At 41.0% G+C, this 22,390-nt stretch overlaps 1 protein-coding gene across 1 annotated transcript in view; it reads right to left on the reverse strand.

Moving 5' to 3' along the window:
• arhgap24 (Rho GTPase activating protein 24) overlaps positions 1–22,390 on the reverse strand; it is a 454,853-nt gene that overhangs the window by 209,265 nt on the left and 223,198 nt on the right. The window contains exon 3 of the mRNA XM_059988689.1: positions 19,991–20,078. Coding sequence (XP_059844672.1) covers positions 19,991–20,078 — 88 coding nt within the window. The remainder of the gene's footprint in view (positions 1–19,990; positions 20,079–22,390) is intronic.

A 22,390-nucleotide genomic window follows, 5' to 3' on the forward strand; every position in this document is an offset into this window, starting at 1 on the left:
TTGGTATTGAAAGCAGAACTGCAGTCAATAAGCAATCTTCTGAGGTTGGTGTCTTTATCGTCCAGATGCTGCACAGGTGAGTTAGGGCCAGGGAGATGGTGTCCAGTGTAGACCTGTTTCGGAAGTAGGCAAGTTGCAGTAGATCCAAGTTGTCTGCAAAGCTGGAGTTGATGATGGCATGACCAACTTCTCAAAGCACTTCATATGGTGGATGTGCAAGCCAATGGCAATATATAGAAATTTGTGAAATTTAGCCTCAAAGACTTCATAGAGTAGAGCTTCAGAATTGAGTACTAGTGCGGCTACTGCAAGAGCGTATGTTTACTGAAGGTGAATCTTTACCCTAATAACCCAATGTAACCATCTGAAAAACAGAAGGACAGCTGGAAGACAATCTAATTTTGTAGTCTGCTTGTGTCTGATATCTGAAGGTGAATTACACCTGCTGGAGAGATCAATATTGAACAGATATATTTGGAGGCCACTCTGCTACTGCATGTGAGCAGTAATTTAAATCCAGAGAATATTACCTGCCTCAGGGACTTAAAGTTGCTGCAGTTCCTGAGATCACTGCACTGTATTTAAAATTGTTAACCTGTCAGGAGAATTTGTATCTATTAATACCAACCAAATGCAACATACTAATGTGGCATTCTATTATTAGAGTATTAACATTCAGATAAGAATGAGCTAATGGTTGTTTCCAAGTGGAAGTAGAATACTATTACAGAAACAAATCAGTCGTCCACTAATGCTGATAATATTGCATTGGTCCAGCAAAGGACCAAATGAAAAACTCATCTTCAAGGCAACACCAAACAAAATTTATTTATTGTTAGTGAGTGAGCCTTGGTGCCTTTGAATGGTTCAAAGCCACCCTCTAGACACACTGGCAACGGAAGACTAGAATCCTTGCCTCTAAAAGCTAGCTTGGCATTTAGCATGGACTTGGATTTTGACTTTCTGATCACCTCTAGTTGACCCTGGTGAGAAGTGTATCTGAATCATATATAAAGAGTCTTTGTTCCAAAAGCAACCTGGACCACAATTTACTGGATGTAAGGATAGTAGAAGAAATGAGCTGCCTTGAATATTACTTGAGGGAGAAATCGCCCACTATGGTACTCCTGGTTATTAGTGGGCAAGCTGCACTTGAAATTGGTCTTAAAAGATGAGACTATCCTTCAAAAGTTCACTGCAGAGAGGCTCCTACTGTGCCATTTCAAGGCTCAGCGGTGAGGATCCTTGCTGCTGTGAGGCTTTTTGCTCTTAGCTCCCATCACACGTGGCTGAAGGTGAGAGGGTGCAATGGCAACAGAAGCCTCTGAAAAATGCTCTGATGTGTTAAAACAGCTAGGCTAGCTGATAAAATGTTCAAAATGTTATGTGTTTCACTAGCATTCAAAAATATCCCAAAACTATTAAGAAGTTGTAACATGATTCAAATGTAAAAAGAAACCACAAAAAACTTAACAGCTCAACACCTTCAGCTTTCCCAACTGCTTTCCTCCCTTGTAATCAGTTAGAAACTTAAGTTTTATGTAGCAGAATCCATCGGGGGTTAGAGGCACAGCTTTACAATCTCCACTGAATCCCCACCATCAAAGAATATTTGCAATAACACTGTCCGGCAGCCAGCAGCAAGCTTGGAAATATGACAATCTACCATGCAGAATCCAGCCTATTTTCAACAGTCATCTCTATATTCTCCAAAAACACACACACGTGTAGGAACATTCAACAGTCTAAAATATGCACCTCTACTCATTTTTGCAAAGTTTCCCAGGCATGAAACTGCAGAAACTTTCCTAAAACGGTAACCTTTGGAAAATTTTCAATTTTAAATGCCACAGTGGTTCTCAAAGCATCACCAATATTCTGGGATGATAGTTACCTTAAAGCCACTGTGATTCAATGTTGTAAAACAATAAAACATAAAAACTTCCAAACTTCAAACTTGTTTACTTTTTATAGGCACTGTACACTTAATATCAAAACAGGTATGCAGTATACAACCCTTTGTTTTCCTGCAGACAGCCAGAAAACAAACAGCTTGAATCACATTCCAAGAAAACATCAAACACCCGATGCGTAAGAATAAACAAATCATGCATACAGCACACAGAATATGAAACATCAAACTGCAGAGTCCTTGAAACAGTCTAGGAATGTTCAGTTTAGTTCAGTTTAATTTAGCAATTTGTTGTTTGTTGACTGCAGGTCGTAGAACCAGTCTGACCCAATCCAAACCACACAAAATAGCAATAAAAAAACGAGTAACCTGAAACTAGAAACACATAAAATGAAGAGTCCTCTAAAAATAAGTACAATCCACAAACCATGATATCAAAGCTTGCCCAAGACCCAAGACTTCTGCAGCTTCCTCTGGCAGCAGTGAACCAGATGGAGAGGCAGACCAGTGAAACACAGGCAGATTGTGCTGAACACCCGCTCACCTTCCGCTCTCATCCTCATTGACTTCAAACTTGCTCGATTCTTTAATCAGTGAGTTGGAAGAGAATTGAAGGTGATTGTGGGTTCATGCACCACCATTAGGCACACTCCGCACTCAACCACACAGAATTCCCTCAGCAAAAGCAAAAACAACAGAGCTCTGAGTATAAACAAAATTATTTAGGTGTTGAATCGTTAGATTGACCAAAGAGTAAGAGGCAAATGTATGTTCAACACTGTGCATGCTTGTTGTGCAGGGAAATTCAGTATCAAGAGTTAAGTAGGAGCCTTTTCCAGATTCTCACTTGCTCTTTTTCTTCCTTGGTCTTATTTTCTTTAAGTGAAACTGTGAAGACAAATGTCAAGCAGCAATATCATGGGATTTAGTCGGGCATTTTATCAGGAGTATTCCATAGGATTTTTCCCTTCTCTTTGGGTGTAATCTGGTAGAGTAACAATTTACAACAGCTCCTATAAATGAATTTGCCAAGTTACTTATGATAAATGCAAGAGTGGAATAGCATGTGAAGTTCAGAGCAGGAGCCTGACTAGTAACCGAGTCACAGAGTACGACAGCACAGCAACAGGCCCTTTGGCCCGTCTCGTCCTGGTTAAACTTCCATCTTACAACACACACTCTGATACTGCTAAGTGATGGATCAGGATATGGTGATTTGGCTCATTAATAAGCCACAGGTTGGATGTTTCTCATACTCCTGCGAGGAACGAATCCTGTTATGCACAAATTAATGAGGCAGATAGAAATTGGTTCAGTCCCCTCCCTCCTCTATCCATGACACTTCACATGCTCTCAATCTCCTCAACAATTCACTGTAGATGTCCAGTACCTATACACTTCTATCCCTGCCAAGAAGGCTCTCCGCTTCTTTCTCAAAAAATGACCCAACCAGTTCCCCTCCACCACCTCCCTCTACTGTCTGGCAGAACTGGTCCTCACCCTTAACAAATTCTCCTTTGGCTTTTCTCACTGGCACAAAGAGCTCACTTCCAGCAAAAAGCTTTCCCAGCCCCCTTGGCTCCTGAAAGCTGAAGGTACAGGCCATTGTAAACCAGACACAGAGCTTTCAGGTGTACTGATAGGTACTGTGTGCCTCTTTCTCTAAAGCAATCCAAGTGCATACATCACAAAAGGCAGGCAGACAGCACCGAACAAACAGGGTTACATATCATACAGACTTGATTACACCAACTGCTCTATTTTATTTATCCTCCATAGACTTCAGTTTACTCAAGTATACTGCTGACCACATTCCATGGGCCACCATCATTTCCATTTGTATGAATCTGCAGTAACTCTGCCTTCCCAGATTCTCACTTTTGAATTGTTAATGTTATTGCAATTTTTCTCTTTGTTGCCTCCAAATAATCTCAGTCTGTAACTTCTTACAGCCCTGCAGCTGCCCCCCCAGACTTGTACCCCTTCCCATTACCTCCTCAGCTTCACACAATGAAAATCCCTTCTCCACTTTGCTGAGTTTTTATAACTTGCCTTTGTCAACCTTCCTAATATTTCTTCCTTTGGCTTGAAGTTTTTTTTTAAATTCATGTGTAATTCACTGGAAGACATCTACTTCTATTTTTTTTATATAACTTGTATCATCATGAAGGGTCTTGTCCATGACACTGCCACCTTTGGCAATCCCTTTACTCTACCATTGATCTCACCTTTGGCAGGTGGGCAGCATTTTTCCTCCCACCGACAATGCCACAGACAATCCTAGTTTATTTCATACAGAAGTGGTTTGCATCAGAGTGTACACACCCTGCCCCCATAAATAATAGAATGATTTTTGCATATTAAATGTAACTCCAGATGCACCAGCAGTAATAATTCCATTGCACCTTTTATAACAGCTAATTAAGTACTGCCGAGATCTGATCACAGTGGTCACCTGGGTAATACGTAATAAACATCACTGAGGTGTTGACCAGTCAATGTTTTTAGTAAGGATATTACTGAAGTGAGGATACATAACTGAGAATACGACACTGAGAATGCAACTGCTCCTTTTAAAGTACTCCCATGGGAAATTTGGCATTTATCTGCGTAGATTTGCTTCAACTTAAATCCTGCACCAAATTTCCAACAGCGCAGCAATTCCTCAGACTCAGTAGCTGGTCTTACCCTATCGTCTCAATGCACATTGCACTTTGTTGCACATATGAAACTGACCATTTTTACTCAAACATAGCTTCAAAGGGTGGAGCTTAGGAGGACGAAGGCACCTAACGGCGATTCCTTTGCTCGCATCTTCGGAAACAGCTCTATTTCCATCTTTAATATCTCTTTTTTCTTCTCTTTAAGGTTCTTTTGAAGACCCTGACCTGGAAGTACACGCTGACTTTGGCTCTTTGTGAAAATGGAACCTCCTCTTGGAGCCTCACGACCAGCAGCTTTTTGATATGCCAAAGACGCGCCTGGAAGACTAGCGCGCCTTCAGGTTGCCGGATTTTCGTGGCTCTGGAGGCGGGCAGACTTGAGGTCGGTGCCATCGCCTGGTGCATTGTGGGAGACAGAAGGTCGAAAGCAGCGAGCTGGTTGCTGGCTCTGTGCCCAGTTATTTGGGCACAGAGCTTGGAAAAAAATAACGCAATAGACTTTAAACACCATAAATCGGCGAGTTGCTTTGTTATCTCTCCCGTCTTGCTGTGGGTATGCTGAATACCAGGTGAATGAGTAGTCTTTAGGGTATTGCAAGTCTGTGTCTTTATTGATGCTTTGCTGCATGCTTGAGTGCTCGGTGGGGGGTGCCAATGCTTTTTTGCTTTTGGGGGGAGTTGGGGGGCTTTGGGGTTCTAACATTTAACTCATTCATTCTTTGGGACACTCCTCTGTTTCTGTGGATGTTTGTGAAGAAAAAGCATTTCAGGATGTATATTGTATACATTCCTCTGACATTAAATGTACCTACATTGAAATCCATTGAAGTAATTTTATTGATTTCCTGTTAGAAAGACAGTGCACGCTGAATCTATACTAAAACACAGATTAAGCAAATCATTTGAAATCAGCAGAAACCTGTGATAACAAGATAACAAGTTTGGCATTTATTCAAAGATTACTCTCAAAACTGAGAACATCAACTTAGAGGATGATATTTAATGATTAGCGAAGCAGATTACAAAGTCAATCAATTATGCAAAGCAGGGATCTGATGCAAGAAGCATCCAACAGTCCAACAGAAATAGCAATCCCAGGTAACTGGCTCGACTGGACTTAGATTGCAGGAGATATTGGATATATGACCTGCTGGCAGAGTGCCCTTCAACCTGATAGATGGACAGTGTCTGCGTCCCCAGAAAAAAAACAAACTGAATTACTCAAGTCACAGTGGCAAAGCTCAACCAGCTGCAACAGTAATAGATTTGGATTAATTTTGTTAAAAGGAGGACAGTTTTATGGATTTTTAGTTTAAAGACTGTCACGTTGCAGCAGAATCAGACAGCAACAGGGAAATAGAGACAGCTGAAAGGTAATAACCAACACATGGTATAAATACAAACTTCTCAGCTGACCTATTTATGGCATGCTTCATTAAGGTATTTATAATTAGTTAGCTAAAATTACTGTGCTTTGTGAAAGACACTGTACTCTGCTCTGTCAATCATAACAGCGCATCAGTAATCTCTGAGGTTGTGTTTATACAGATGAATCAGAAAAAGCATCATGAAAGCTCCTTTTCAATTCCCGCTGGAAGCACAATTATAGAAATGTTATTACTTTAAATGAGAAATCACAGACACTTTGCAGTTGAGGGAGTCCATTCAGTCTGCTGAACCCACATTGTTCCTTTGCAGGAGTCATTTAACTTACCCCATTCTCTTCACAATCCTATAATTTCTTCCCCCTCAATACAAATCCATTTCCTTGTGAAATGCCATGATTAAATCTGCCTCTCGTATCCTTGGCAATGCATTCTAGCCCCTGGCCAGTTGATGCATGGAAGAGACTTCCCTCATATCACTTTTACCTTTATTCTATGCCTTCAGCAATTAAAATACACTTTCAAACAAGGAGCTGGAGGGTGACATCAATGTCCTTGGAAGCATAATTGGATAATTGCTGAAAATGGGTCTAGAGTTCGGGGTTCCCAGCCTGGGATCCATGGAACCCTCCATTAATGGTAAGGCTCCATGGCATAAACCAGGTTGGGAACCCCTGGTCTGGATGATCAGCCTGAAACAACAACTGTTTACTTCCCTCCATAGTTACTGCCTGACCCAGCAGCTGGTTTTCTTGCTCCAAATTCCAGCATCTGTCATCTCTTACCTCCTGACAATGGGTATTCAATGGTTTCCTGAAGTTCAAATGACACTCTGATGTTGCGCTGTTGACCCAAACCAAGACTGCAAAATACGTCTGTACCATCTCCACCGTTAACGTGGGACCAGTCTAGAATCCCGACTTCCTGATGACAGCTCACAACAGCCTCCACTTGTTGAAGGGGTAGTGCATTACGCAGTCATGGAGGAAGTGAGTCTGAGCTGTCATCCGGGCAGGGCTAATGCAACATGGGAGAGCACAGGAGCCGACACTTCCAAGTGCTACACTGGAGATCATTTACTTCTTGATGCTTGCAGTGACCATCAGAGTTTCTCGCAGGCGTCACCTGTTTCAAGGGCACCTTGGAAGTTAACTAGAACCGCTAGATGTACTGTGGAGAGCATTCGAACTGGCTGCATTGTGGAGGTGGGGAACCACAGCACAGGATCGAAGTAGGCTGCAGAGATTTGTAAGCTGATTCAGCTCCATCACAGGCACTAGTCTTCGGAGTATCCAAAACATCTTCAAGGAGCAGTGCCTTACAAAGGTGGCTTCCGCCATTAATGACCCTCTCCAGCCAGGGCATGTTCTCTTCGCATTGATACCATCAGGAAGGAGGTACAGAAACAGGAAGGCACACACTCAACAATTCAGGAACAGCTATTTTCCCTCAGCGATGTGATTTTTGCATGGACGGAGAACCCATGAACACTACCTCACTTCTTTTATTTCAGTTTTTGCACTACTTATTTAATTTAACTGTTAATTTAGTTTAAATATTATACACATATATATACAGTCGGCCCTCATTATCCACCGGGGATTGGTTCCAGGAACCACCCCCGCGGATACCAAAATTCGCGGATGCTCAAGTCCCTTATTCAACCTGTCTCAATGCGGTGGATCTTAGGACCCAGCGGAACCCCAGACCTTATTTAATGTGTCTCAGTGCGATGGACAGTAGGACCCAGCGGTAGAACTCTGAATCTGCAGTGTTTCTGTTCACGAAAATAATCACGATCATGATTGAAAATGAAGTAAAAATAATAAAGCGATCCGAAAGAGGTGAAACGCCATCATCATTAGAAAAGTGTTAAGCTGCAGTCGGTCAACGATTGGAACGATTTTAAAGGATAAACTGAGAAAGGCCCTGCCCCGATGAAAGCTACAATTATTACTAAGCAACCCAGTGGTTTAATTATTGGGTTTTGGGTTTTTGATCCTCCACATCAACCCGGCACGGTGGAGAGTGCACTCGATCTCAGTCTGTCACTGGATCGAGCTCGGGAAGAAGTTCCAGAGCCGGCGCTGAAACACACGTTCTTAAGCGTTTTATATGCATAGAAAGGTAAAATGTATACTATATACGAATGCAAACGTTTGACTAACGGACACTAAATAATACCGGATGTGCCTGAGTTACTTAGTAAGAGAACTTCCGATTTTTTTCGATCCTGATCCACGATAATCCATGCACATCCTCCCCTATACTTTAAATCATCTCCAGATTACTTATAATACCTGATACAATGTAAATGCTATGTAAAATGGTTGTTATACTGCATTGTTTAGGGAATAATGACAAGAAAAAAAGTCTGTACATGCGCGAACAACAAGTGCTGGAAGAGCACTTCCGGGTTTTCGCGATTCACAGTTGGTTGAATTCACAGATGCGGAATTCGTGGATAAGGAGGGCCGACTGTACTTACTGTAATTCAGATTTTTTTCCTGTATTATCATGTATTGCATTGTACTGCTACCATAAAGTTAACAAATTTCACGACCTATGCCGGTGATATTAAACCTGATGCAGATTCTACTTACAGGAAGCAGGGAGACCTCCCAGTCGCATGATCAAAAGTCAGACTGGACAAATAGTTGTGCAGGGTTCCACGTGCCTGGATTTGATGTCACAAGTTGAGTGACCTCACACTGAATGTTCAGGCTTAGTGCATGCACTTCCAAGTGACAAGCTCCACCAACAACCATAGACACCACTGGAAGCGACAGACAGTCTAAGAGGTCATTGCTGAATGGGGCACTACGATTACTCTTGAATAAATTGGTCATGTACAAACAATGCTGTCTAGTTTGCTGTCTCCACTCTTCACATGCCAAGGTTATGTCAGTGACTAATGCTGGCATGCACTTTGCTGAATACTGCTTGGGCTGCATTGTCTCACTTCAACATGCCAGAGATCTGAGCTACCCTATTCCTCACGACACACGGCTTTCACTGAACACACACAGTGGTCGCTCCATGGCCTCCTCTTGTGCCACCCTCAGGTGGAGGAACAACATCTAGGTAACCTGATGGCATGAATATTGATTTCTCCATCCAGTAATTTTTTAAAAAAAAAAAGCCTCCCCCTCCTCTCTTCTTCTATTACCCACTATTCCTTTACCTTTTCTCATCTGCCTGGCACTTTTTAGCCTGCCCACCTTTTTATTCTGGCATCTTCCCCCTTCCTTAACAGTCCTGAAGAAGGGTCTCAGCCCAAAACATTTATTCATTTCCATAATGCTGCCTGATCTGCTGAGTCCCTACAGCATTCTGTGTGTGTGGCCTTGGATTTCTCCTGTTTATACAAGTACAGTGATTGTAAGCCATGCCACCTCTGGTTTTCCAGGAGCTGCCATGTTAAAATAATTTCATTTAGGAAATTACAACAACTTTTTGAGAGAAGTATGAGAGCCATGAGCTTCTCAACGTCACAACAAGGATAAGAAAAATTTACAGAGATATTAATGTTGGACAAATCCAAAGGATATTTCCCAGGATTTCCAACAAAGGGACTTGAAAGTAAATTTGCAACACTAATTTTAATCAGCACTGTGCATTTTAAAATCTATTTTCTCTGGAGCAAAAGATGAAAGTTACCATCACATGTTATCTGGAAATTTATTGGAACCCTTCCCAGTGCACATCACACTTGCACTTCTGCTGTGAGTCCTGTGTCACAGTCCACACGACGATCTCACTCCCCATGCAGTGCAATCGCAGTTGGCTCAAGACTGTTTTTGAGAATGGGTAAAAAGCCCTCCAGGTCAGGATCTACTAGTTGGCTCATGTAGATCTTATCCTTATCATGGCCTCCCACTTACCAAGTACACCTTTGCCAGAAAACAACCTACCTTATTCACTAATAGCAGACATAGTATCACACCCTCTCTAGTTGGGACCTCTATGTACTGATTAAGGAAACTTCCCTGAACACATATGACTCTCAAAATGTCACTTTTGAAGACCTCACATTTAACAATTGCATCTTTGCCAAAAAATAGACTGGTTCATTCCCTAACAGGAGATCCAGTGTCCTACTCTCTCTAGGTGGAACCTATAAGGAAACTTTTCTGAACACATTTGGCAAACTCTATCCCATCCAGCCCCCTTACAAAATGGGAGTCCCAGTCAATATGTGGAAAGTTAAAATCATCTACTATCACAATCTCATGCTTCGTGCAACAATCTGCAATCTCTCTACAAATTTGCTCCTCTAAATCCCGCGGACTGTTGGGTGGCCTCTAACATAGCCCTCTTAACATGATCATACCTTCCTTATTAGATTAGATTCAACTTTATTGTCACTGTGCCGAGTACAGATACAAAGCCAATGAAATGCAGTTAGCATCTAACCAGAAATGCAAGGAATAGTGTTATTTACAAAATAACTGTGAATAAAAAGTAAGTGCTACAGCACACAAATATAAAAGTACTGAGACAGTACAATATGGGTGCAATACTGCTTAGCGCTGTGATGTGAGGTTCAGCAGGGTCACAGCCTCAGGGAAGAAGCTCTTCCTGTGCCTGCTGGTGCGGGAGTGGAGGCTCCTGTAGCACCTACCGGATGAGAGGAGAGTAAAAAGTCCATGGTTAGGGTGAAATGCATCCTTGATAACGCTTTTCGCCCTGCCCAGGCAGCGTTTATGGTAGATGTTCTCAATGGTGGGCATTTGGGTGCCAATAATCCGCTGTTTTCACCACACGCTGGAGTGATTTGTGGTCCGATACGGGACAATTGCCGAACCACACTGAGATGCAGTTGGTGAATATGCTCTCAATGGTACAGCGGTAAAAGTCCGTCAGTCTCCTGGGACAGAGTTCTGGTTCCACCCATATAGCCTCAGCAGACAAGCTCTGCGGCCTGTTTTGTCTGACCACTGCCATGACATGCTCCCTGACAAGTAACGTTACCCCTCTTCCTTTAATCCCTCCAGCTCTATCACATCTAAACTAACACTTAGGTTTACTGCAAGCTTCACCGGCTGGTAAACTAGACAGATACCCATCCATCAAAAAAGCTAAATGCTTTATCCAAGCCACTGATCTCTCAAAGTTGTGCAAGCTGATAGGCTAAAGGCGGCCCTCGTTAGTTGGGGATTGAGTTCAAGAGCCATAATGTAATATTGCAGCTCTGTGAAACTCTGGTTAGACCAGGCTTGGAGTACTGTGGTATTCCGTATTGTAATGTTGAAGTATTCAGTTCTTCTCACCTCAATACATGAAGGATGTGGAAGATTTAAAGAGGCTATAGTGGAGATTTACAAGGATGTTGCCTGGATTAAAGGGCATGTCATATGAAGGTTGAGAGAGCCAGCAATTTTTTTCTTTCGAGTGAAGGAAGAAGAGAAGTGACTTGATAGAGGTGTATCTGATGAGAGGCATAGAGCCAGTGACTATTTCCCAGGATGGAAATGGTTAATATAGGGCATCATTTGAAGGTGATTGGAGGGAAGTGTAGGAGTGGTAGCAGATGTAGATCTTTTTTACTCAGTGAGTGTTGGACGGAGTGGCAATAGAAGCAGATATATTAAGGACATGTAAGATACTCTTAGACAGGCACAAGGATGAAAGAAAAGTGAAGGTCTATGTGTGAGGGAAAAGTTAGATTGATCTTGGAGTAGGTTTAAAGGTTGGCAAAACATCATTGGCCCAAGAGCTATACTTTTCTAAGTTCAATGTTATTTGAACGTTTTAACATTTTAATTGGTAGTTCATTGTTGTTGGAATTATAGCCTTGAAAATACAGCATGGGGCTCCTTAATTTTTCTTTGAAGTTCCCACCCAAGTATATGATACGATGGTTTGATCAGTAACATTTTTTGCATTGGTTAGAGTCATCCAAAGAGCCTCAGAAAGACTCTGTTTCATTCTGACAAAGCCTCAGGTACATTTTGTGTCTGCACACAGTCAAGGGTTCCGAGGGATCATAACACAGGAGGCAGACATAATCAAAATACCATAAGGTTCAAATGCACTACACAATGCTGTGGAATAGAACTGACACTGACAGCTGGACTTAAACAGCTTTGGCAGCTGAAGGAAATGGCTACTTAAATAACTTTGAAACCTATCACAGGGCTATTGCCAACATAAAGTCCGTCAACAGGGAAGCACAGCCTCAAAATTCTCAAATTTCGCTTTCAAAATGAGCTCAGAATCAATGGAACAGAGGCATCCCCATTTTGTCCTGCAGGGTGAGCTACATATACAACTGGCTAGGGAATAGGTACCAATTACAATAGTTTGGACTCAGCCAATAAAAACCAGCGAACAAGCCACACCTTCCAAGAATACATAACAAAAAACCAATCTGCCATGCACACGGGTTCCTCTTGATTGTCAGCTGCAAAATTATTGCACCAATGCGCAGGAAGAAGCACTGGATATATTTCCTCACCCACAGATTAATGTAGATGGGAAATAAGGCATAATAACATAGCGTCATTGGCCTAGTGTCATTTGTTTCTTTCTCAATAGTTCTATAGTTCCATTTAATGTCAGAGGACATATACAATCTACAACCTGAAATTCTTGTTCTTCGCAGACATCCAAGGAAACAGAAGAGTGCCCCAAAGAATGAAAGTTAGAACCCCAAAGCCCCCTACCCCCCCCCCCCACCCATGCACGTACAGCAGCAAAACATTGACCCTTATTTCAATAAAAAAGCATTAGGGGTCCCACCACCCACCAAGCGAACAATAACAAAGCCCCCCACCCCCCAAGAGAGACCATGATCTGCAGTACAACACAAACTAATCGTTCACCTGGTTCAACATACCACAGGCTCTCCCACTCCCTAACAAAGGGACAGAGAGGCGTCTCACAGTGGGAGGGGACACTAAGACAAAAAACACTTGCTGATTTAGGGTGTTAAAGTCTGTAAAGTCACTCCCCTGCCACGGAGTTCTCTGACTTTCTCCACTAGTGAGAGAAAGAGTGCACTGAGTGCAGAGCCCTCTGACAACTGATATGCTGTTCCTGATATTCTGTTTTCTCCCACAATGCAAAGGTCGGTGGGCACTGGCATAGAATCGGCTTATTTCCAGGGCCACAAAACCTGCAGGTCCCATCGCTACAAAGAACTGAAGTTTGAGGGATGCTGAGCATCTCCAAATAATCTTGATTTACTTCCGATTTAAGTGGAGCCCAATTACATTGTGTATGAATTACAATTGTTCGCTAAATTCCTGTTACCACAACCATCACACTCTGCATGATGAAACATGGCTCGTGACAATCATAAGAACGAAACGTAACTAATATAAAAAAAATATCTTGGGCTATTTGTTCAGGCTGAAGAACTCTCCCCATCTCAAGTACCTAGTGTCATCATTATACCTTCTCCAGATCCAGCCCAGAAGCTCTTCAATGCCTTCATGTTGAATCTCAGCTAGCACAAGGCTGTTAGGGAACAAGACATGTGAGATTGTTCCTTTATCACTTTTGTAGCTATTCATTGGGCTTCCTAACTATCTTTGACATTTTCACTGCTTTGCTGCCGCAGTGGAGTATTTCACTGACAATCGATAAGCACTTTCGGTTTTAAATCAAAATGTTTCAAGCAGCTTTCAATTATTCCCATCTCACTTCTACATACTAATCCACAGCAGCAGTAAGAAATCACATGTGGCTTTCTGATAGATGACTGACAGCAGCCATTGCAGGCTAACCATGAATGAAAATGCAGCACGTTGCAGCAAAACTCCACCAAGGCAGCCGATGATGTTTTATGGTCACAGAAGGTACACTTCCTAAAAAATTGCAAACTTATTTTTGCCACATCATAAATAAACCAGAAATGATCCTAGGGTTTGTCCCAAAAAAATTGAGCTGGTAACATTATTCATTGCAAGCCTTACTGTTCTTTACAATGAGGTGGATATTCACTGTCCTGGGAGAGGATGTCTCATGTTTGCTAAGCTTACTTAATAAAAACACAGAATCTGCCACTCATATGATCAAAAATAGATGTACAAAAACTAAGCTGTTTAGTTTCCGGGCATAAATAAAGTCAGTGTTCAGTTCTTAGAATGTAAATGGTCAGCTAGCTCATTACACCTGCTTTATTGCCCAAGAGCTGCAGAATAAGACAATGAGTTATTTAATTTGGGTTGTTTCAAACAGACAAGCTGACTTTAGTTCAAGGAATCTTGCCACATAGATGAATTATATCAGTTACCATATCAAATAACAAATGGGTTTAATGTTCTAAAGTTAGCTTCATATTATTTACATACTTTGTTGAGGTACATGTCTTCAAACATGCTTTTAGATCATTTATTTTAAAGGAATATCCGAGGAAACATCATATGTGTGTGATGTCACCCACGTGGAAGAGAAACTGTATAAATGTAAACAGCAGTTCAGGCTTATTAGGAGTGGGGTTAGAGACCTCAAGAAGAAAAATGAAGGAAGCACGAGGCGAACGAGAATCCATTCCTCCAGCTTTAGTTTCTGTGACAGACGAGTAGTTCATCTGCAACCTTTGGTATGTCTTTTTAGTTTATAGCAGGGGTTCCCACTCTGGTGTCTATGGATCCCTCGGAAGAGGCCCATGGCTGGAAAGAGGTTGGATGCCACTGGTTTATAGGTATTGTATCTGTGCTTTGGAAATCCTTTATGCTTGAGATATTTTGTGCTTGATGTTTTGTGTTTCAGAAAATCTTTGTGTTTTAGAAATGGTTTGTAATTTGGAAATGTTTTATAAGATAGACGTCCTCTGTGAGAATTTAGTAATGCTTAAAATGAAAACCTTCTGAGTTTTAAATGTGTTTTAAGAATTTTCTTTGGATTTGAAAATGTTTCACTGAAAATAAATGAACTATGTTTTGAACTACTTTGTAGTTGGAAGTATCTTCTTAGTAGGGAGAGGGGGCTCAGCACTCATATAGTACCAGGTATTGGCAGCTAAGCTGATCCTGGAGAACAAACAGGAAAGTAAACTGGTTTTTGAAGATTGGGTATGATCTCATTTAGTGAGAGTACTCATGAAAGCAGTATTTATATCTGTTTGGGCTTAAGATCTCATTTGAGTTTAGAATTTTGTGCTCAGCAGACACAATGTCATTACAACAGGAACTATCCAATAAACTTAACATTTTGATTAATCTGAGCACTCATGGCTGATTACTGGTGTCCACTGCCAACTCCTAGAATATTCAAAGCATCTTAAGCAAAATGACAACCTGTGCTGTGTAAGCCAGTTGATTTCTAACTAAAAGTATAAAAAATCTTGGTCATTATGGAAGATCTTGGTAACACTGCTTAATTTGCCCATGTCATATCAGTCCTATACATTTCTCCATGCTCTCTACTGAAGAGGTCAATGTTCGGGTAGAAATTAATTCCTTAAATTGCTACAGCTGAGCACTTCATGGTATTAACGAGGATTGAAAGGAATGTTTGATGGATCTGGGCCTGTACTCACTGGAATTCAGAAGAATGGGGAGGGGGAAGTTCTCATTGCAACCTATCAAATGTTGAAAGGTCTCGATAAATTTTGGAGATTTGGAGAGGGTTGTCCATGGTCGTAGGGTCTAAGACTAGAGGATACAGCCTCAGAATAGAGGGACGTCGATTTAAAATGGGGCTGAGGAGGAATTTCTTTAGTCAGAATGGTGAATCTGTGGAATTCATTGCCACAGGTGGCTGTGGAGGCCAAGTCATTGGGTATATTTAAGGCAGAGTTTGATGGATTCTTGATTAGTCAAGGCATGAAAGGATATGGGGAGAGGGTGAGAGGCTGAGAGGGAAATTGGATCAGCCATGGTGAAATAGTAGAGCAGACTCGATGGGCCAAATGGCCTAATTCTGCTCCTATATCTACTGGTCTTCTGTATGTAAAAGTAAATGCACTTTCAAAAGAGTGTGTACATGGTGTTGACAGAAGGGGATCAGTAGATCTGTGTGGTTTCAAAGGTCTGTTCTCAGTAATTCACATGTGGTTCAAGCCATTTTGATCTCCAGATCTCATTTACTTTAATCAGAACTGGACATACAGGAAAGGTAGAACACATGTTAGGTGAAAGGGCAAGGAGGGGGCAGCTGAATTCTGAGGTAATGATGGTAATCCTTAAGTAGAAAGGTTAATATGAATTCATAGACAAGACTGAAATCAAGTGTCTATTTTGAACCCATTGCTTTAAATATAGTTGGGGTCTGATTAGTTTGATTAGACCACAGCTTCTGAATGTTAATAAAGCTTAGCTTTTCTGGGCTCAGAGTTTGTCATGGCTCTCACAGTGTGTGACTAGCAGAGTAAAAGCCACATTGCAACCGGGCTCTGATGAACACAGCATTCCCTAACTCCTTGCCTACTCTCACCAAATCTCACGTGTGTGTTAACTGCAGCCTGTGCAGCTTGTTCAAGGTTTCTGCAATTGATGTGTTGATGGGTTTAAAGTGGAGGCTGGTGGTCTTTGACTGCCTTGGTGGACGCATTGAGCCAATGTATCGGTCTCCAGGCTAAAAATACTTATTAAAAAAAATTCATATTTTTATATTAATGCTATTTCTGGTGGTGGTGGGGCAGGTTAGATGGGAGGGACAAATCTTCTTTGATTCCAACTTCAGAAAATGTAGGTGTGCTTGGATCCCTTTTAAAGCTTATATTAACAATGTGTACCGTAATGGCAGCAGTGATACAGAAGAGAGCCGTCCAGCTGGGTAGACCTGCTTTAACATGCTAGATGAATTAGGAGAGGAAGACAAGAAACACAGGAGGAGCCGAATAGAACACAGAAAATAGCATCCAAAGCAATACATTCACCAGAGACAACAAAACCTCTGAAGAATTCTCGGCATGGATTGTGCAGGACTACATCCCTGCCAGCATAAAGAGAGTGGTAAAACTGATGGTATTCAACCTTTCAGCTGCTTATTAGAGGCAAAACCCATTTCTTGCACATGAACCCCCTGGCACATAATGCTCCTTCCTCCTTGACATCAGCTGTAGCTTGCAGGACTTCACTGTTTCCACTGCGTGCTCTGTTCTCCCAGCCACTTCCCCACAATACACTAATTGTATCATTTCGTGACAACTCAACCACCTAAGCATTCAGGAAAGTATTTTTAGATTATCTGTTTATCACTATTGGTTCTTCTTTTTCACTGAACTCCTCTGGAAGCACACAGGATAAAGATCTTCCAGAAAATACAACAACAAAAAGGAAAGCACAATTCTCATCTAATGAACAAAGTTGTACACTTAGCCCCCTGCTGGATTCACTTTGTACTTCTGTCTGGGAGGCTGTGAGACTTATGACAGCTCCAATGCCATTTTTAGGTTTGCTGACAACACCACTGTCGTTGGTCAAAGCAAAGGTTGTGAGAAGTCAGTGTATAGGAGGGAGACTGAAAATCTGGCTGGCCAAGTGGCCCAGTCCATCATGAGTAAAGCCCTCCCCACCACTGAGCACATCTGCAAGAAATGCTGTCGTAAGAAAGCAGCATCCATCACCAAGGACCCCCACAAGCCAGGCCATGCTCTCTTCTCACTGCTGCCATCAGGAAGGCGGTAGAGGAGCCTCAGGACCCACGCCACTAGGTTCAGAAACAGTCATTTAATATCAACAATCGGGCCCTTGAACCAGAGGGGATAACTTCACTCAGCTTTCTTGCCCTGAACATTACTGAACTGCTGCCACAACCTATGGAGTCACTTTCAAGGATGCTTCATCTTATGTTCTCAATATTTATTGTTTATTTATTTACTGCTATTATTATTTTTTTATTTGCAGTTTGTTGTCTTTTGCACATTGGTTGTTTGTCCGTCCTGTTGGGCGCAGTCTTTCATTGATTCTGTTGTGTTTCTTGGACTTACCGCATATGCCCACAAGAAGATGAATCTCTGGGTTGTATACAGTGACATATATGTACTTTGATACTAAAATTACTTTGAACTTTGATCCATCATCAACGATCCCCACCATCCAGGTCATGCTCTCTTTTCGCTTCTGCCATCAGGAAGGAAATACAAGAGTATGAAGTTCCACTCCACCATGTTCAGGAACAATTATTACTCTGTCACCCATCAGGGTCTTGAACCAGAGGGCATCACCGCAACACTGAATTGATTCCACAATCTATGGTCTCACTTTCCTGGACCCTGGAACTCATGTTCTTTATATTTATTGCTTAATTTATTATTATTATTATTATTTCCTTTTCTTTTGTATTTGCAGTTCATTGTTTTTTGCACACTGGCTGTCAGTCATTTGTGTTTTTTTACTGATTCTATTGTGTTTCTTTCTAGTTACTATGAACGCTTGCAAGTAAATGAATCTTAGGGTAGTATATGGTGACATATATGTGCTTTGATAAATTTGAACTCTGAAATTTCATTACATTATGAGGAAGTTCATTATCTTTATAATTCATTTCCCTTAAAGATTTTCCAGTGACTAAATCTGGTGATAATTTTAGTTATTTATCTAAATTTCAAAGTACATCAGTCAAGTACAAGCTGGATATTGAAGAAGTAGAACCCCTCTCACTTCTCATGTCTGCTAGAGTTGACGTATGGAACTCAATGTGCTGTGTGCCCTGCTTTGAAGTTGCAGTTTTGGCTGCAATAGGTGAAAGATTTCAATAAGAGCTACTCAAGTGAAGAACAGCATCTCCCACTGAGACTCATGCAGGAGAATTACTCCCCAGACAACCTGCTGCAATCTTCCTCCTCTCCCCTCTGTTTCTTTACCAGCACCTTGAGTAACTCTGTACATCTTCTTTTCAAACTCTTATTTTTTACCCTATGGCAATGCCTACTGACATAACCAAGTCTGGAAGAAACTATGATTATAGATTCCTTCAGCATTTGGAGACTTTTGAAAGCTGAAGCAATTGCAAGTACCACCAACAAATAGAAACAAAGATGGAAATGGTAGATTATTTATTTAATGTATCACTAGGAGCTCCTTGCTAAAAAGTCAAGTGATGGCATCAGTTATATAAGGTCAGGTGAGGATATTGCTTAATCTTTAAATTCTGAAACTGTTGTGTAATCTACATTGTTTGCTTCATATTTCCTGTGGCCATCTAGGCTGCATTCATGTGATATAACAGAGGGTGGTCAGCCCAATTTGCCCTACTGAAGTGACAGATATGTTAATTGCCTTTTCGGAACATATTGTGATGACCAGAAAGTGGACATTATCAGCCCTTGGGCGCTTGACTGTCACACCACCACAATTCAGCCTGAGATAACAGAGAAGGTCTTGAAATTAACCCAAGTGTGAATTAATTGTTCAAAATAAAATCGGCATCTCTTTTATGGATGCATTCCTCACAAAGATCTGAATAAAATACTTTTATCCCATTCATTGCTGTATTGAAACAGCCATCAGTGCATGAGGAAGGTTGAGTGTGTGAACTCTTACCTTTGGACATTGAAATAAATTAAATGTCACTGCAGATATGCTAACTACAATTTGGTAATGGATTCTGCAGCTGACTACTGAAGACAATATTACAGCTGTTTGTACTGGTCAAGATGCCATGCATTCCAAAATATTTCTTTCCTTTTTGGTTATAATCTACATATTATTCATCTAGTTGAGCCAAGTTTGCATTACCTTTCTCAATGAACCAAAAATCTCACCTTTTTTTGTTCAACCTACAAATGACAGAAGCATTTTCTTGGAAACGAAGTGAACTTGTTATGGCCAAGAGCAGGCTCAAATACAGTTACTTCCTTCGATCATTTAGTTCCTGAACCAGCATGCACACCCCTAATCACTATCTTATTGAAGCAATGCCTTTATCATTTTGTATGATAATAGACATTTTTGTTATACCTGTGTTATTCTTTGTATAATTTATGTTTAATTTACATTTGATTGTTGTATCTCTAATGTTATGTGCCTGTGATGATGCTGCAAATAGGCATTTGTGCATAAGAAAATGAACTTGGCTCAGCTTTGGTAACCTTGTAGCAGGCTCATCAGAATTAGAGGAAGTATATTTCATACCTGGAACGATTTCAAAAAGGAATTTCCTTGACTCATCTCCATTATATGAATGTTCGGTGACATTATTTCCAGGCAAGAAAATAGTTCCCTGAAAAACAGACCAAAAGAGGTTTTGAGAACAAGTCGAACCAGAACAACAGCTGAACGGTAAATTAGAAAGCAATATGTAAAGCAAACTTCCATTAATCTTACCCTTAGTCATACTCTCTGAATATCAGGAACTGCAAGCAACATTAAGGGTTTTCCTAATTAATTTAGAAAAAAAACTAAAAGCTTTCAAAACTCTTGGGGTTCCCAAATTGTCTTATAGCCAACAAAGACCTGTTGAAATTTGGTAACTGCTGTCACGTAGGAAATGCAGATGTTAATTCATGAGCAAAGAGGTTCCAACACAAAACTATGCAGTCACATTGGTCTCTGGAGACAAGGCCAACAATCTGAACAGATGGCCATGATTGGCCAAACAAGTCGGGGAAAGAGACTCATCCCATCCTTTCACACCTTCTACCTGCAAACTTCATAATCTTCTGTGTTGATACTAATGATTAATCTAGAAGTTAATGCTTAACACTATTAATGGTCTCAGTTAAATATTATCCTGTTTCCGCTTCAGCTATTGTGGAAAATGTGTTGAATCACAATTGATTTAAGTCAAAAAGTATTTAACTTTACCTCTGTCAACCAGTTCCGATATACAGCATGTGGAAAATGTTGTAATACCTTTGTTAATGCAGTGAGACCACACATATATCCAGAGGTTATATTTGTAAGGCAGCATACTTACTTATTTTTATTTATTAAGAGCTATGGTGCCGATTTAGCCCTTCCTGCCCATCAAGCCTCACCACTCAGCAACACCTGACAACCCCAATTTAACTCTAACTTAATCAGGGGCAATATTCAATGACCAATTAACCTCCCCAGTAGGTCTTTGGACTGTGGGACCTGGGGAAAGCACATGCACAGAGAGGATGCTGGGACTGAACTCTGAACTGAAATAGCATTGCTCTAAACTCTATGCTGCTTAAACTATTTCTATATCAAGCCTTTTCGAACTTCAGCAGACTGAAGGTCTGTGCCAACATTACACTGTTGAGAGAATGAAAAACACCAAATTATGGTATTGCCCAATAGCATCTCAATGCAAACACACAAGATGCAGAGGGAACATGATTATGCTTAAAGATACACTTAATCTTATTCTATGGTGTTCCCTTTTAAGAACACAGCAAGATAGAAGCAAATCATCTCAATTGCATTCAATGAACAAATTATAAGCCTATTTCAGTCATCTTCCTTTCTATATATATGTATTTTGCTGTTAAATTTAGATCTAACTCAGAGTGAATTTCTCACAATCAAGTGGTTCACCATTCTGAGTTGGTTCATGCAGACAGCATTTGATCTTTGTGTTTTGTTACAATGTTAATCAAATGTTTTTGAAACCTTTTCTAATATTCCCAAGTTCCACATGTGTGAACTGAACCTGGTGGTAAGTGGGCAGGTGTTGGAAGAGAACAGCAGAAAATATTTAATGAAATGGTTCTTTCCGATCTGCAGTCACACTGATGATTTTGATTCCACTGCTTTGCTTGAATTTTCAAAGGAAAATGTGCTTGAACTTGTCACCAAAGTTACGGATGTGTACACCAAAACATAGACAGAAAGCGTTGGCATCACTCAGCGGGTTCTGTCCTGTGAAGACGTCTACAGTCTCTTTCTCTTCTCATAGATGCTACCTGATGCACTGAATGTTTTTAGTACTTTTTTGTCCCACCCCCACCCCCAGATATCCAGCATCTGCAAATTTTGATTTTCACAGTATCAGGAGCCGTTCTGTGCCTCATCTAGGAATTGACCAGCCATAGTTTAATGCTGAGTTTCATCTACATGCCAACAGGTTCATTTTGAAAAGGTCTGCGATGGGCTTTTTGGCTTTAGCAAATAGTCCATTTTCTCATGATTCCAGGTCACTATCCACATGGGATCTATATGCAAACAATTGCTTTCATTCTCTGGCAATAGGAGTATTATCTATGCATGACCTGATGATCTACCTCTCTTCACAATGACAACTCATTGGCATAATTGAGATTTCAGTTCTTTCTCTGTGCACTAGTCAAATCCTATCCATCCTTCAAATAGCCGCTCACGGTCTCTCTTCTTGGTCCTGTGGGCGATTTCAGACTCAATCACTGGAAAATTCTCATTGACCTATTAAACACATAGATCACATTTTCACTTCCATCTTTGCTGTGTCCACTTGTGGATTGTAACAGAGCATTCACAATGATATTCTGATCAGAACTTCTACATGTGAATACTCACGTGAAGAATTGCCCCTCTCTGCATTTCACTGCTGTGGTAACACTGATTTGCAACCTAATAATGGTGGTACTG

This window comes from Hypanus sabinus, chromosome 14 (genome assembly GCF_030144855.1).
Source record: "Hypanus sabinus isolate sHypSab1 chromosome 14, sHypSab1.hap1, whole genome shotgun sequence".
NCBI lineage: Eukaryota > Metazoa > Chordata > Chondrichthyes > Myliobatiformes > Dasyatidae > Hypanus > Hypanus sabinus.